This window comes from Salmo trutta, chromosome 19 (genome assembly GCF_901001165.1).
Source record: "Salmo trutta chromosome 19, fSalTru1.1, whole genome shotgun sequence".
Classification (NCBI taxonomy): domain Eukaryota; kingdom Metazoa; phylum Chordata; class Actinopteri; order Salmoniformes; family Salmonidae; genus Salmo; species Salmo trutta.
In genome coordinates, this window is record NC_042975.1 from 43,645,416 (window position 1) to 43,661,955 (window position 16,540).

The 16,540-nt window shown below is 42.0% G+C and overlaps 1 protein-coding gene and 1 long non-coding RNA gene across 2 annotated transcripts; both read left to right on the plus strand.

Annotated features, from left to right (window-relative positions):
- Positions 1–2,730: 2,730 nt before the first annotated feature.
- LOC115154658 (uncharacterized) lies at positions 2,731–4,410 on the plus strand. Its single transcript, XR_003867919.1, has 2 exons — positions 2,731–2,842; positions 3,556–4,410. It is a non-coding gene; the product is annotated as an uncharacterized LOC115154658 (long non-coding RNA).
- Positions 4,411–10,349: 5,939 nt separating this feature from the next.
- LOC115154659 (4F2 cell-surface antigen heavy chain-like) lies at positions 10,350–15,370 on the plus strand. The gene is made up of 9 exons (XM_029701109.1): positions 10,350–10,437; positions 11,707–11,950; positions 12,069–12,259; positions 12,917–13,087; positions 13,202–13,296; positions 13,405–13,544; positions 13,798–14,113; positions 14,243–14,308; positions 14,450–15,370. Exons 2-9 carry the CDS (start codon positions 11,733–11,735, stop codon positions 14,795–14,797), a joined length of 1,545 nt encoding a protein of 514 aa, XP_029556969.1. The 5' UTR covers positions 10,350–10,437; positions 11,707–11,732; the 3' UTR covers positions 14,798–15,370.
- The last annotated feature ends 1,170 nt before the right edge of the window (positions 15,371–16,540 follow it).

Below are 16,540 nucleotides of genomic sequence, written 5' to 3' on the forward strand. Positions count from 1 at the left end.
TAATAAGGCTTTTTTAGTGACAGTAACATCAAAATGTGGCCTATCGATGAGTTACTAATTTTAAGATTAAATAAAAACCAGGGGCGCAACTTTCACTGGGGACGGGGGACATGTCGCCCCCACCTTCTGAAATTGCATTTTTGTCCCCCCCAGTTTTATCATTGGAATGTGATACAAAACGAGGTAACGGTGTGCTTCAGGACCACGTGGACGCCTCGGAGCGGTCGGGTAGGCTGTTTGGAGTGTTTATCCGACCAGATAAAAAATAAAAATAATTATGTCCCCCCCACTTCTAAAACCAAAGTTGTGCCCCTGATAAAAACGTTTACATTAGTTTGTAAGATAGCCTTATTAACTTTAGGCTATTTACTGTAATACAAAAGTGATATCGAATTCTGTTAGGTTGACAAAGCAACTAAATATCATAATTTAAAGGAGATGTATCTAATATTTGAATAGTTTCATCTGAGCCGCTGGCTTAATCCTATTGTTTAAGTTGTATTTTTGGTTTAGTTGGAGACGTGAATCCAACATATATTTTCTTATCTTGTTGACAAGTTAATAGGCTATTTACTGTATTGCAAAAGTGATATTGAATTGTCAACACAACCAAATATCAACATTTGAAGGAGATGTACTGTATATTTTGTGCCACTGACTTAGTCTGACTTCAATTCCAGTTTGTCTTCAAATTACTAATTGATATGTTGGCTTCACTTCTCCATTTCAAACAAAAATCCAAGTTAAAGAATGGGACTAAATCAAATCAAATTTTAAATGCACTGTAAATCGAGTTTGATTTGATTTAGTCCTATTATTTAACTTAGATTTTTGGTTGAATTGGAGACGTGAATCCAATATATTCAATATCAATTTGAAAATGTAATTTGACATGAACCTAAGCTTGACCCCTTGACTTTTTCCACATTTTGTTACGTTATAGTCTTATTCTAAAATTGATTAAAATATAATTTTTTTGCTAATCAATCTACACACAATACCCTATAATGACAAAGCAAGAACAGATTTTTGGAAATTTTGGCAAATTTATTGCAAAAGTATTAAAAATGAAACAAATATCACGTTTACATAAGTATTCAGAACTTTTACTCAGCACTTTGTTGAAGCACCTTTGGCAGTGATTACATCCTCGGGTCTTCTTGGGTATGACGCTACAAGCGTGGCACACCTGTATTTTCGGAGTTTCTCCCATTCTTCTCTGCAGATCCTCTCAAGCTCTGTCAGGTTGGATGGGGAGCGTCGCTGCACAGCTATTTTCAGGTCTCTCCAGAGATGCTAGATCGGGTTCAAGTCCGGGCTCTGGCTGTGCCACTCAAGGACATTAAGAGACTTGTCCCGAAGCCACTCCTGCGTTGTCTTGACTGTGTGCTTAGGGTCGTTGTTCTGTTGGAAGGGAAACTTTCGACCCCGTCTGAGGTCCTGAGTGCTTTGGATCAGGTTTTTAGTCAAGGATCTCTCTGTACTTTGCTCCGGTCATCTTTCCCTCAATCCTGACTAGTCTCCCAGTCCCAGCCGCTGAAAAACATCCCCACAGCATGATGCTGCCACCGAAGGGATGGTGCCTGGTTTCCTCCAGACGTGACGCTTGGAATTCAGGCCAAATAGTTCAATCTCGGTTTCATCAGACCAGAGAATCTTGTTTCTCATGGTCTGAGAGTCTTTTAGGTGCCTTTTGGCAAACCCCAAGCGGGCTGTCATGTACCTTTACTGAGGAGTGGCTTCCGTCTGGCCACTCCACCATAAAGGCCTGATTGGTGGAGTGCTGCAGAGATGGTTGTCCTTTTGGAAGGTTCTCCCATCTCCAAAGAGGAACTCTGGAGCTCTGTCAGAGTGACCATTGGGTTATTGGTCACCTCCCTGACCAAGGCCCTTCTCCCCCGATTGCTCAGTTTGGCCCACCAGCCAGAGCTAGGAAGAGTCTTGTTGGTTCCAAACTTCTTCCATTTAAGAATGATGGAGGCCACTGTGTTCTTGGGGACCTACAATGCTGCAGAAATGTTTTGGCACCCTCCCCAGATCTGTGCCTCGACACAATCCTGTCTCGGAGATCTACAATTCCTTTGACCTCACAGCTTGGTTTTTGCTCTGACATGCGCTGTCAACTGTGGGACCTTATATAGACAGGTTTGTGCCTTTCCAAATCATGTCCATTCAATTGAATTTACCACAAGTGGACTCCAATCAAGTTGTAGAAACATCAAGGATGATCAATTGAAACAAGATGCACCTGAGCTCAATTCTGAGTCTGATAGCAAAGGGTCTGAATACTTATGTAAATAAGGCATTTCTGTTTTTTATTTTTAATACATTTGCAGACTTTTCTAAAAACCTGTTTTTGCTTTGTCATTATGGGGTATTGTGTGAAGATTGATGAGGGAAAAAAATATTTAATCAACTTTAAAATAAGGCTGTAACGTAACAAAATGTGGGAAAAGTCAAGGGGTCTGAATACTTTCCGAATGCCCTGTATATGTATTGTCTATTTTTAGTTGAACCCTGGGTTGAATTGAAACAATAGCTATTGATGACTTCGCAAATGCTACAGTATTGTATGACCCTGGGTTTATAAGCGCGGATACCGACTCTGCCGCACGAGCATGCTTTTGCGGCACAGTCGATAGCGCGCTGGATTTCGGGCTAGAAGGTCGGAGGTTTGAGACTAATTTTCACCGGAAATATGGGCGGGTTCTGTTTAGGTTTTATTGTGGGGAACTTCCGGTTAAGCATTTCCGGTCAATAGTTCGCAGCTAGCCTAGATAACCAACATACTTCTCACAACTTCCCAAACATGGATTCACGCAAAACAGACATTTTATGTTCGGTAAGGGGATGACACAATAACTGGTAGAAACGAAGTCTGTTCATGGAGCAGGAGTGTTTTGACCACTAAACTTTTTTGAGGAGCGAGTTCAGTTCTAAGGCTCCTTTTGATTTGCAGTCTCTTTGGCTCAAAGTATTGAACTTGAAGAAACCACCAAACTACTGTGTGTGTTCGTATCACTTCATGAATAAGAGGCCGACTGAAGAGTGTCCTTTCCCTGAGAAGTGGCTAGGCTATGATGCTCCAGTACAGACCAGAAGGCAACATCTCATTCGGACATCACACATACAGGCAGCTGTTAGCTAGCTGTTACTCACTAGCTATCGTCACAGATGTGGTGTCCTGAATCAGGCAGAAGTTAGCTAGCTTAGCTAACTATGTTAGTAGTCCTAACATACTGTATGTAGCTAGCTAACTGTTGCCTAGCTTACTCACTTAGCTAGCTAGCTTGAGGACAGCCCATCGGATAGTATTGCTAGCTAACTACCCTAGCTAGTTAGTCCCTACATTGTTAGCTATTCAACAACTTCTTTCTCCCCATCCCATGATTAACCCCTTCATTGCAGACATGCCACTGGTAATGCTCATGACATGTCTAACTAACTAAATTATTAAATGTTAGTGTTGAATTTTTTTGACCTAACCAAGACCAGTAGGCTGTCTGTGTATTTTACTTTGTTGAACTTGTGGTCTCTCTTATGATTTCTTTACAGATGCAGACAACTGTGGTGATGCAGAGTCATGCCAGTGCCACCACAGCGTACAGATGCTGATACTCAATGGGAGTTTCCAGCATTGACTGATCACCGCTACGTGTCAAGAGAACCAGTCAACAAGCCCACATGCCACAAACAAACCCAATGTGGTGGTGCAGAGCCATTGACCCACACCATCCAGAATAATGACACTAGCTCAGTGTTGTATACTGGCCTAGCTCTTAGTGTTTTCTTTGACCGTGTAGCATTTCTGCAGAAATTCTACACAACTAACTTCAGGGTGATCTTGCTGAACGCTTTGCTGTGTCCCAGGGAATAGTGAGCAGAATCCTTTCCTACTGGATTGACACAATGAAGGAGCACAAGGATCTACATTCCATGGCTGCCGAGGGAGACGATCCAGAACACAATGCTTCAAAGAGAAGTTCCCCAACACCACTTGCATCATCGACTGCTCTGAAACCACTCTTCAGAAAGCACATCATCTCGATTTCAGAGGGGAGGGTCATACAGCCACTATTTTCCAGCAATACTCTGAAGTATTTTCTCAATGTGGACTCGTTATGTTTATTTCTCTTGCACATGGAGGCAGATGCAGTAACAAGTTAATCACCCAAAACTCTGGCTTCCTGGAATACCTTAGGCCTGGCGATAAAGTTATGCCATACCAGCCATCACTCAGAAAGGAGGCCAGCTGTCTAACGAGGATGTCACAAGCATGAGAAGGTTAGCTAATATGCATATACATGTTGAGAGAGTTATCAGACGACTCAGGGGCAGTGGCGACCCATCATTAAGAGAAGGTGAGCCCCACGTTTATTGCAAAAACATAAATAAAAATTGGTGCTTGCCTGTTTTGCATGTTATTTTGGCTTTAATACGTGTCACATATCAGTTTGCAAACAGTGTAAAAATATATATATATATGTGTGTATATATATATCATTACGTTAATAAAGCTGCATACAAACATGGTCTCTTTTTTGTTTTCTTGAGTAAGGCAGCTCCAGAATGCAGGTGTTTCAGCCTAGCTCAGTGCTTTCTGTGGTGGTGGTGCAAGCCAGCAGAAAATACAGAGCGTTGCGTTGTGATTGGCTCAGTGTTCTGTCACTCATTGGGACACTACGTCACTGCAAAAATTCTAGCCCTTTGGCTGCTGACATAGAGTTACATTAGAAGTGCCCATCCAAGAAGGCTCAAGGTCATTGGCCACAGATAAAATGATGTCAAATCACCTATGTACATTAGCTTTGATTGGACTGATCATGTCAACATCATACTTTCAAAATCTTAGCTAGCAGTCATCATCATGAATCAAGTCAACAATCTACTGGCAAATCATTTTCAATCCTTGTCATATGAAGAGAAATAATGAAGAGAAATAAAAGATAAAACGTATCGTGCTCATTGGCCATTGGACATCAACATTACACAAAAAGTTGGAAATCGCAAATTCAACAATGAGTGGTTTGGAAGGAAGTGAGCTCAGCACGACAAGGTGAGTCCAAAAATGTTTTGTATGCTGTTGCATAAATTATGTAATATGCCAGGGAGATATGTACAGTCGTGGCCAAAAGTTTTGAGAATTACACAAATATTAATTTCCACAAAGTTTGCTGCTTCAGTGTCTTTAGATATTTTTGTCAGATGTTACTATGGAATACTGAAGTATAATTACAAGCATTTCATAAGTGTCAAAGGCTTTTATTGACATTTACATGAAGTTTATGCAAAGAGTCAATATTTGCAGTGTTGACTCTTCTTTTTCAAGACCTCTGCAATCTGCCCTGGCATGCTGTCAATTAACTTCTGGGCCACATCCTGACTGATGGCAGCCCATTCTTGCATAATCAATGCTTGGAGTTTGTCAGAATTTGTGGGTTTTTGTTTGTCCACCCGCCTTTTGAGGATTGACCACAAGTTATCAATGGGATTAAGGTCTAGGGAGTTTCCTGGCCATTGACCCAAAATATCGATGTTTTGTTCCCCGAGCCACTTAGTTATCACTTTTGCCTTATGGCATGCTGGAAAAGGCATTGTTCGTCACCAAACTGTTCCTGGATGGTTGGGAGAAGTTGCTCTCGGAGGATGTGTTGGTACCATCCTTTATTCATGGCTGTGTTCTTAGGCAGAATTGTGAGGGAGCCCACTCCCTTGGCTGAGAAGCAACCCCACACATGAATGGTCTCAGGATGCTTTACTGTTGTCATGACACAGGACTGATGGTAGTGCTCACCTTGTCTTCTCCAGACAAGCTTTTTTCCGGATGCCCAAAACAATCGGGAGGGGGATTCATCAGAGAAAACGAGTTTACCCCAGTCCTCAGCAGTCCAATCCCTGTACCTTTTGCAAAATATCACTCTGTCCCTGATGTTTTCCTGGAGAGAAGTGGCTGGAGAGAAGTGGCTTCTTTGTCTTCACCTCAATGTGCGTGCAGATGCACTCACACCTGCCTGCTGCCATTCCTGAGCAAGCTCTGTACTGGTGGTGCCCCTATCCCGCAGCTGAATCAACTTTAGGAGACAGTCCTGGCGCTTGCTGGATCTTCTTGGGCGCCCTGAAGCCTTCTTCACAACAATTGAACCGCTCTCCTTGAAGTTCTTGATGATCCGATAAATGGTTGATTTAGGTGCAATCTTACTGGCAGCAATATACTTGCCTGTGAAGCCCTTTTTGTGCAAAGCAATGATGACGGCACATGTTTCCTTGCAGGTAACCATGGCTGACAGAGGAAGAACAATGATTCCAAGCACCACCCTCCTTTTGAAGCTTCCAGTCTGTTATTCAAACTCAGTCAGCATGATAGAGTGATCTCCAGCCTTGTCCTAGTCAACACTCACACCTGTGTTAACGAGAGAATCACTGACATGATGTCAGCTGGTGCTTTGTGACAGGGCTGAAATGCAGTGGAAGTGTTTTTGGGGGATTCAGTTCATTTGCATGGCAAAGAGGGACATTCTCAACTTTTGGCCAGGACTGTATACTGTAGCTAAGAAAGTAATAACGTTACTAAGTGTATGTTGTTAGTAGCTGTTAGTAGCCCATGTGCCTCACACTAATAATTTGGTCCCTTTTCCCCTCATAATTTAGCCTACTGTTCTGACTTGGTGGTGCACATGTAGCCTTTAGCCTGTTTTAGCGAAATATAATCATTGAATATTGTAAGACATTTCATTGTCTGTTTATATACCCCCGTTATTTATCCTACGGTTCAGACTTGGTATGCAGGGAGAATACTGTAAGAACAGCCCATGTTCGGAATTATGTCGCTGTACATTTCAAAAGTGCTGAACAAATAATTATATTGACAACGTCCGTCCTAGCTCGCTCATGAATGTTTTAATTGAAATTACGGATTGCCTCTTATCTGCTTGTCGTTCCCTTATGCCATAGTTTGTACATCTCAATTGTCAGTAGAAACCATATTTGTTTAAACAAGTCAGCCATATCCACTACGTTTTTTAAAAAGGCAGTAAATGAGGCTGAATGAACTGTTTCGCTGATAGACAAGGCTCCGCTGATAGCCAGATGTAGCAGTGGTAAGATGTTGGGACTCTGCTGTTGGGACAGCTTTTCTTTTCTCTCTCTCACTCTCTGGGCTTGCAGAAAGCATTGGCTCCTTGACACTCACTACTGTGCCTCTACTCTCCAGACTAACCTAGGCCACCTGCTCGTTCTCCTTGCCATGTGTGGTTGCTGAGTTCCCATGGAACATGGGGAAGAGATGCTCCCGCACAAAGTTGTTTGGATTTGTTGAGGTGCGCACAGGAACCTTCTTTGCTGAGCTAGCAGTGCGTCATACCACACATAGGAGGCACTCTGTGCTTTAGTGACCTCCTCCAAGCTGGCACATTTACACTCCTCCAGCTTAACATAAACGTCATAAAATGACAAGCGTTTCTGACACTGCATGTTGATGCCGTGTTCACCATGGGGCTGCTTTAGCTGTGTGGCTGCTGCCTGAACTTGATGACTGGTTGGTTTAGCTTTGAGGCACTTGTGCAGAAGGCTCCCCAATGGAACATTGGCCCCTTCCGAGCAGACAGGAAACGTCGGTGGATAACGGCAGATAAATGTGTCTGCAATGTCAAACCACAATGATTTACCATGTTGAACAATCTGTTGAACAATCAGATAAGAAAACGTTTCATTAAACGTCTGATTCAGTGGGGTTAAAATCAAATCAAACTTTATTTAAAGTGCATTTAAAATCACAGCACACTTTACATTAAAACAAAATGAAAAAAGTAAAAGCAAACAGGAAGCAGTAAAAATAGTGAATAAAATAACATAAAACACACACGGTGCGTACTTCCATTGTTCTCTACTGACACAGCGGAGCAGAGCACATTGTGTCCTCCACCCTTCTCTCAGACCGCTTCATGAAAACATGTTGATTTCACATTCAGTTTATGTTTTTAGGGAGGACCCTAAAGGACACAATGTGCTCTGCCCCGCTGGGGTTACATGACACCTGACACCCACCAGCCTCCGCCCTTCAGAAGGAGGGACATGGGCTCATGGAGACTGCATTTTGTTGAGTGTTTTCCTGTATTGTATCAAACTATAACGTAAGGACTACAGCCTGGCGGACAGTATTAGATGCACTAATCGGTAACCTAACTGGTTGATGACTTAAACACACATGTAAGATCCCAAATGTGCCCCCCTTTTCAAGTCTTCCTCATGTTCTACTCTTGTTTCCCCCCACCCCCATCTAGAATGTCCAATGGCTGTACTGCAAATGAGTTCAGTGGCCCCCGTCACTGAACTCTAATCTTGGGTTGTAACCAGACATCTCTCTATAATAACATACAGTATGCCATTTAGCAGACACTTTCATCCAAAGCAATTTACAATCACGAGTGAATGCATTTTTACATATGGGTGGTTGTGGGAATTGAACCAACAATCCTGGTGTTGCAAACGCCATGCTCTACCAACTGAGCCAAACAGGACCACATAGTTTGTGAGGAGATTACATGATGGGTCTTGTGGATTGGACAGAACTGTGTCAAGATAGAAAGAGATGTAGTAACTTGATCACTATCTGTATTATTACCCATATATAGGCCTTTAATTCATTCACCTGGTGTTTTCTTCATCTCTTCTTAAAGGTCTTTCAAAAGTAAAGATTTTGTAATCCAGATTGTTTATTTTTTTTTAAATGACTTTGAGCAGTTCTGGACAGGTTCTGATTGACATTGTTTGTGTACAGAACACTCTGTGGACAGTGCAACCTTAATTGCTGTACACTCCGTGAAATTGCTGGTTGTCCCCTTCAGATGCCGCCTCCACTCTCAATGGTCTCACTAGTTAACATAGCCACAAAGTCACAGGTCCAGTTATATCCATCATTTCAAGCCCTATTCCCCCACTTTTGTAGAATAGGGAAAATAAATCGGTAACACGTAATTTTAAGTGTTCCTTACTACAGTGTAATTAAATATGTAATTACACTAACAAGTATTGTAGTTAATTGCAATAACTCATAGTTACACTGTAATAACATCATGTAACTGGTGGTAATTGCAGTCTAATTGCCCATTTGTAACAAGCATGGTAACAAGCATTTCTTGTTGCACCTCTGTAATTAGACTGCAATTACCACCAGATACATGTTGTTATTACTGTGTAACTAGGTTATTACAATTAACTACAATACTTGTTACAGTGTAATTACATATGTAAGCACACTGTAATAAGGACCCTTTAAAATGAAGTGTTACCAAAAAAATCAAACATCAAATTTTTCACATATTTGTACTGTGTACTTGACCTGGTGTCCTCAATGGTGATTACACCTCAGCGATGTATAACTCAACAAAACTAAAAAATACCACTAAGGTGATATTTTAATTTTTCTGGCAGTATAAGCATTACTAGGTAATGTTTATGACCCTCTCATGATGAATAATTACTTTTGTGTATGTCTATATAGGCAGAAATCTACATTATGACTTTACATTTAACAGGTTTAGTTATTCTACTCATTGCTTTGACTTGAGAATGTGAATCAATATAAATAAATAGCCTATAACCAAAATGTTCTTGAGAATAACACAAACAAGTCCAAGGAGTCTGGAGTTGAAAAAAATGGAAAGACGGATTATGAACACAGGAGATTTTTGCAGCAATTTAGGAAATAGCTTTTTCTAGGTCAAAGTTTGAGAGCTTTATTTGCTTGGATGTTTTAGACTATTGGTACAGTAGCCTACTGTCCTCAATCATTCACTAATTTCAGTATATCAAAGTGCCAACATCTACATTTGAACACAATCGTATATTTTCCATAAACTCCAATTTCTGTCTTTTGCAGATGTTTTCTAGCAGGATGGATGGACGGAAATTATAACCAGACAATAACACAGAAATATAATTCGTTTTATTAAAGAGGAGATCACTAGGCCTATAATATTATTCACCATTTGAAAGTTCTATCCTCCTTTGTTATTCCAAATATAGAGCACCGAGATCTATTTCCCACTGGTTGTTTGTGTCATTTCTTGTCAACTTATGAAAACATGATGGGGGATGCACGTCTGGCCAATGGCGGACCGCTTAAGGTGGACTTTTTCAAACGCAAACATCCGAATTGCCAAACCATGAAATGCATATCGATTTGTCTCAAATGGTCCACTGTCCAATTGATCGAATTTGTGTTATGTCAGCATGTGCTGAAGTTAAAGATGACCTTGATCACACTCATAATTGATCAATCTGCAATTTGTGATGTCGGCACTTCCTTAAAACTGGGCGGTGATAAAACTACACTGCTATATAAACAGCCCTTCACGGATGCTGTACATCAACAATTTTCTTCAGCAACGAGGTAAATGAGCGTGCACTGAAAAATACACGACCAGTTTTCTTGACCAGGTAATGATGGATTGCTTATTACGTTCATGTGAATGTAGACTGGGTTTTGTAGACTGGGTTAAATAAAGGTTAAATAAATCAAATAAAAAATGTATCCTAAAGTGAGGGTTGTTTTCCTGAGGCCTACTTTGACTGTTTGTCGCATTGCCTGCCCTACATAGATATGACATCATTGGTTTGTCCAGTGACAGAAAATTATTTGGATTTTATACAGGCATATTTCAACTGTTCGCACCCCACTATATAATGTAAATATAGTGTTACGTTTTTACTTATGTAGTGACAATAAAAAATAAAATGTATATATTTTATGGCACCTTGCCTGTTCTGTTTTCTGCTTGGTGCATGTGTGCCTCATGCCTTCACTAGAATTAAACTAGACCAAACCGGTTTAACGCACGCTAGATTGCAAGCCCCCTATATCCTAATGTTTCAAAGGATGTTGTCTACTGTAACCATTTTACCGACGAGCCATTGAATGAGGATGTTGGGCTACATTTTATCTCGTTGAATTGGTGGCAATTGCTTTAACAATTGCCGATGATCAAGTCAACAACTAGCCTATTGCGCGATGGGAATGTAACCCCTTTTGCCACCCTGGCTCAGATCCGATATTAGCCTTTCAATTATGTCACAATATTAAACACAGTTATACTGTAATTACCATATTTGCCTCGGTGTTTTGTTGTAATTTGATGCAATGTTTCATACAATTGCCATTCTATAAGACCATCGTTTGTGTATCACACATGGTTTCTTTCCGCTGGCCGGACGTTGCATAAGTCGAACAATGGTTGAATGCCACGTAATCGACTGACCGATCGCTACTGACCCGTTTCCAGTACACGACACGCTGACGTCAGGGACAGATGCGCGTGACTCTTGGCTGCAGTAACAAAGCCTTCTGCGGCCATTCAACATAGCCTAGATGTACGTTTTTATTACTTCTAACTAAATATTTTTTTGGGGGGGTTCTCATACCCTTACAATTATATTTTCATTCTTGCTATAATTAACATACGCTTTTTTTGCTGGCGTTCCACAATATAAATCCCCCGTGCTCTGCCGCTACCTTGCGCGCATCGCCCTCGTGAGACTGTTTGCAAACACAAAGAGTCTATAACATGTGGTTTGCAGACACTTAAAATACCTATCCAGGCGGTGTACGATCTGGCATGCGTTAGCAACGCCTGGGCAGAGGAACACGCCCAATGTGACAGACACAACTGTTCCCGGCAGCAATTATACTGTTATCTTACTTTTTTATAGAGAATCTCACCTTAACCAACGTTACAATGACTAAGGACACCGAGGTGGACATGAAGGACGTGGAGTTGAATGAGATGGACCAGGAGAAGCGGCCAATAACTGGCGGGGCAGGGAACGGAGAGGCCGGTTCTCCCACCGGCACGGAGAAGAACGGCAGCATTAAAGTGAAAATCCCTGAGGAGATTGAGACTAAATTTACCGGTCTATCCAAAGAGGAACTCCTCAGAGTTGCTGGAACACCTGCGTAAGAAACATCAAGACCTGGAATAGACTGTAGCTCAATAGAAAATATAGGTTAATGGGTGTTTGCTATGCAACAGTTAGGGTATAATATTGCATGACTAATAATCTCTCTCCTAAAGGTGGGTCCGTACACGATGGGCCCTTCTGATTCTGTTCTGGCTGGGCTGGCTGGGGATGCTGGCTGGCGCTGTGGCCATCATTGTTCAAGCACCTCGCTGCAAAGACCTTCCTGCCATGAACTGGTGGAATTATGGACCTCTGTACCAAATTGGAGATGTGCAAGCTTTCAGCGAGTCCCAGAATCTGAAGGGTAAGAGTCACTGAAAGGGGTAACGATGAATAACAGATTTGTGGTGAAACCCACTAGGTCACAGCCAGCTTATATTTAGTAGTACTTTGAGTATATTGAACCACATAGACTGGGTGGGATTACTGAGTGAAGTTCTGGGGACACTGAAATTGGGTCTGGTGCAGTTCATGTGACTAGACATAATATTTTAAAATACATGTGCTTTAGCACTTCCAAGTGTGTGCCATAGGAGTATTAAAGTTAGATTTGCAAATGAACAAGTTTCCCACTTCTGTGACTCCACTCTGGGGGATGTGGATCTGCTGAACCAGCAGAATCACGTTTCTTCTCCTGTTCGTTCCTTCGCTACACCCTCAATGACTGGTTTGGCAGGTTTCTTGTTTGAGGGTATTAGTCACACCAGGAACAGGGCAACACAATGGCTGTCTGGAACTTGTTGGTGGGAGCAGAGCTATTACCCTCCAGTTGGCAGTTACTATTCACTTGATAGGGCTTTATAGAAAATGAGGTATTTACATAAAGGTGACAATGAACAGTATAATGTTTTTTACAAATGAGATTTAAAATCCATACTGAAGGTTGTGCTCTCCCTGATTCAGTAGCGTGTTAATTATACATGAATGGACACTTAGTAAGCAGTTTTCTAATGTGTAACAGGCGTGGAGGAGAAGCTTGACAGTCTGAGCCAGCTGAAGGTGAAGGGACTTGTGGTTGGGCCCATCCATGTTGCCCCCGCAGACAACCCTGAAGGCGTGAAGTTTGAGGAGATCTCTGACGCTGGCAATCTGGAACAGTTCAAAGGCCTCATTACAGCTGCGCACAAGAAGAGTGAGTATAGTGTCTATATTTATACCGCCATTTAATTCGTTGCCTGCTGAAACTGATAATTTTGTTGGTCAGCTGAATTTCAGATGGACTAAATCTTTCGCCCCTTTCTGACAGGCATCAATGTGATCCTGGATCTGACTCCCAACTATCTGGGAAGCGGACCATGGTTCTCTAACGTCAGTGTCACCAAAGTTGCTGAGAGACTCAAGGTAAGCGTTCGGAGCATCTCTTCTCGGTGAACTCATTAAATCCACTCACTCAGTCCCAACAATGTATTTGAGTGTCTATCTAATACTATGTAAACCTTCTCTGTCCAGTCTGCCCTGGTGTTCTGGCTGAACCAAGGTGTGGATGGGATCCAGCTGTCTGGTGTAGAGCGCGTGGCCAGCGTGGTTCCGTCTCTTTGGGCTGACATTAGAGCCATTGTCCAGAATGGGACTGCGGAAGGAAAGAGAAGGTAAGTACATGTCCACAATTATGTACATCACTCAACTGGGCCTCTGAGTAGATTGTTATGCATGTGAGCCCCCTGGAGGTTTAGTGAAGGTATTGTTTGGGAACTTGTGCCCTCTAGTGGTGGAAACTGCACTGACTGCTGCCGAGAATAAAGCTGATACTGGATCTTAATTCTATTACAATGGGTACATTGTGTGACTTGTGTAGATAACATTCATTGAGTAAAGGGATGCATTTTTTTCTTTCTTGCTCAGGATTCTGATTGGAGTGACTGCGAAGACCTCTGCTGTTGACGTCTCTGAACTGCTGAACTCCACTGGGGTGGACCTACTCCTATCCGGGGCCCTCCGGTCTAAGACCATGACCGCTTTGGATCGTGCTCAGACTGTCCAGCAGCTGCTTTCCTCCCACAACCAGACCCAGCTAGCCTGGAACATTGGGGACAGGAAGGAGGGTCACCTGGCCACACTGGTGGGCCCAGACATGGTTAACTTCAACCAGATGCTCTTGCTCACGCTGCCCGGAACCCCAGTGTTCAACTATGGGGATGAGATTGCCCTGGCTGATGAGGTGAGCAGGGGGTTTCCGTAACTAATGTATCACAAAACAAATAACAGCTTTAGCCTTGGAGAAATGAGTCCCACTTTTTAAAAGGATATCTTGTCTTGATTAATATTGGTGTTAATTGTTTTATAACAGTATACAAAGTCCCCTAAGATGCTGTGGGATTCCCTGGAGGATGAGGAGACAAATGGAACTGCTACGGTAAGTGAGATGCTAATGCATACACACTCTGTTTGTGAATAAAAATACATATACACTAATGCACATTACATTCATTCAGATAAAAAAAATACAACTGTTGGCAAAGCAAGGAAATGAATGTTTAATTCTTATCACCCACAGAAGGAGAAAGAACAGAGGCTCGCCTGCCGTTCCTTCTTCAAGACACTGAGTGACCTGCGTGGGAGAGAGCGTTCCCTGCAGCATGGGGACTACATTCCCCTTTTCAACTCCACCTCTGCCCTGGCCTACCTCCGCCAGTGGGACCAGAGTGGGCGCTACATCGCTGCCTTCAACTGGGGCAGCGACGCGGTGACCCTTCAGCTGGCCCACCCTGACCGGCCTGCTCAGGCTGTGGTCCAGGTGAGCACAGACAAGGCCAACCTGGCCCCCGACAGTGCTGTGGGGCTCTCTGCACTGGAGTTGGGCCCGGGACAGGCTGTCCTGCTACAGTTCCCCTACGTAGCCTAGAGAGGGGGGAGATCCCAGCACCATCTGTATTTGGGCATTGATGTTAAAGCAGTTGTCTCTCTGTGGTGACCATTTTAAAATCACTTATGATTGGATTTTTTTAGGGCATTCTGTTTTTTATGTCTGAAAAATAGTTAGTCACACTGGTAATGGTCAGAATTTTAGCTTAGAAAATAGTAACTGCTGTGAATTATGTATTCTAGAATACGGTATTGGTCTGACATACAAACGCAAATGTCCTCATCGCAAGCACCAGTCAAGCCTCAACAACAATCTGTCTATCTTGCTGTTACTGAAAATACATTCCAGATTGAATTGAGCATTTTAAAATGTTGTATTTTATTGGCCATTTTTAAAGTTTTTTTTTTTTGGGGGGGGGGGCTTGGTTCGTTCCTTACTGAAATGTTGTAATTGTGTTCAAAAGTAATGCTCCTTTCTCACGTTTCAAGAATTCTCTGATTGCTTTTGCAGCTGAGGGAAGTGTAAAACACATCAAAGATGGAGGGGCTGAAACTCTTTCCTCATACTAAATTGGCATGATAAACAGGGAAATAAATATAACTGAATACAACCTTTACTGGTCTGTTTTATTTAGGCTAGCAATGTTGTGTGAAAATTAGACCTTAAAGCTAGCCCTCGATCCACCCTACAAAATTCAGACTTCCATCCAGGACCAGGTGCACTTGAACGTCTCTTGAAATCTTTATTTATAGATACGCATGGGGAGAGCTCTGTCTCACCTGACTATTTTAACACTTATTGAGCATTTATATGGCAACCCTGGGGAGACACCTCTATAGACGGACACATTGACTCTTGCTGTTTGCACCCACAGAAGTGGATTATGAGATGGTTGTGATTCAGCATAATATATGCCTTCAAGAGTAAAAATGTGCAATCTATTTGTTGATCAGTCTAGGATGGAAAAGCCTCTGTGGGAGGAACAATCAATGATGACGTTCAAGCCATACGACTGCCATTGGCCTAGTTGTTTTTGTATTTCTATCAGAGGGGGGGGGAGGTTATCCTTCGTACACTTTAAGTGTAATGGATCTAAATTTAGCTGATTGACACAATGCACACAAGGTCACAAAAACATATACTACACTAGTGATGTGTGGTTGCTTTTCTTAGTGTATAAACCAGTTCACCTCTTGTATCACAAACCCTCATTCAGAGTTTAAAACACTAGCAAACTACCCCTTACTATAAATGTGGGTTCACAATGGCCTCCACACCATGGGTTTTCATGGTGTGGACTACTGAAAAGCATTTTTTTATTTATACAGTACCAGTAAAAAGTTTGGACACATCTACTCATTCCAAGGTTTTCCTTTATTTTTACTATTTTCTCCATTGTAGAATAATAGATGAAGACATCAAAATGAAAAAATACTTATGGAATCATGTAGTAACCAAAGTGTTAAAAAAAGATCTGAGATTCTTCAAATTAGCCACCCTTTGCCTTGATGACAGCTTTGTACACTCTTGGCATTCTCTCAACCAGCTACATGAGGTAGTTGCCTGGAATGCATTTCAATTAACAGGTGTGCTTTGTTAAAAGTTAATTTGTGGAATTTCTTTCCTTAATGCGTTTGAGACAATCAGTTGTGTTGTGATAAGGTAGGGGTGGTATACAGACGATAGCCCTATTTGGTAAAAGACCAAGTCCATATTATGGCAAGAACAGCTCAAATAAGCAAAGAGAAACGACAGTCCATCATTACTTTAAGACATGAAGTT

What these genes read in the sequence shown, in the direction of transcription:
- LOC115154659 (XM_029701109.1), top strand. Translation starts at nt 11,733, where the DNA reads ATGACTAAGGACACCGAGGTGGACATGAAGGACGTGGAGTTGAATGAG. An exon ending in AGAGTTGCTGGAACACCTGC is followed by an intron (nt 11,951 to 12,068) that starts GTAAGAAACATC and finishes TCTCTCCTAAAG; the next exon opens with GTGGGTCCGTACACGATGGG. An exon ending in CGAGTCCCAGAATCTGAAGG is followed by an intron (nt 12,260 to 12,916) that starts GTAAGAGTCACT and finishes AATGTGTAACAG; the next exon opens with GCGTGGAGGAGAAGCTTGAC.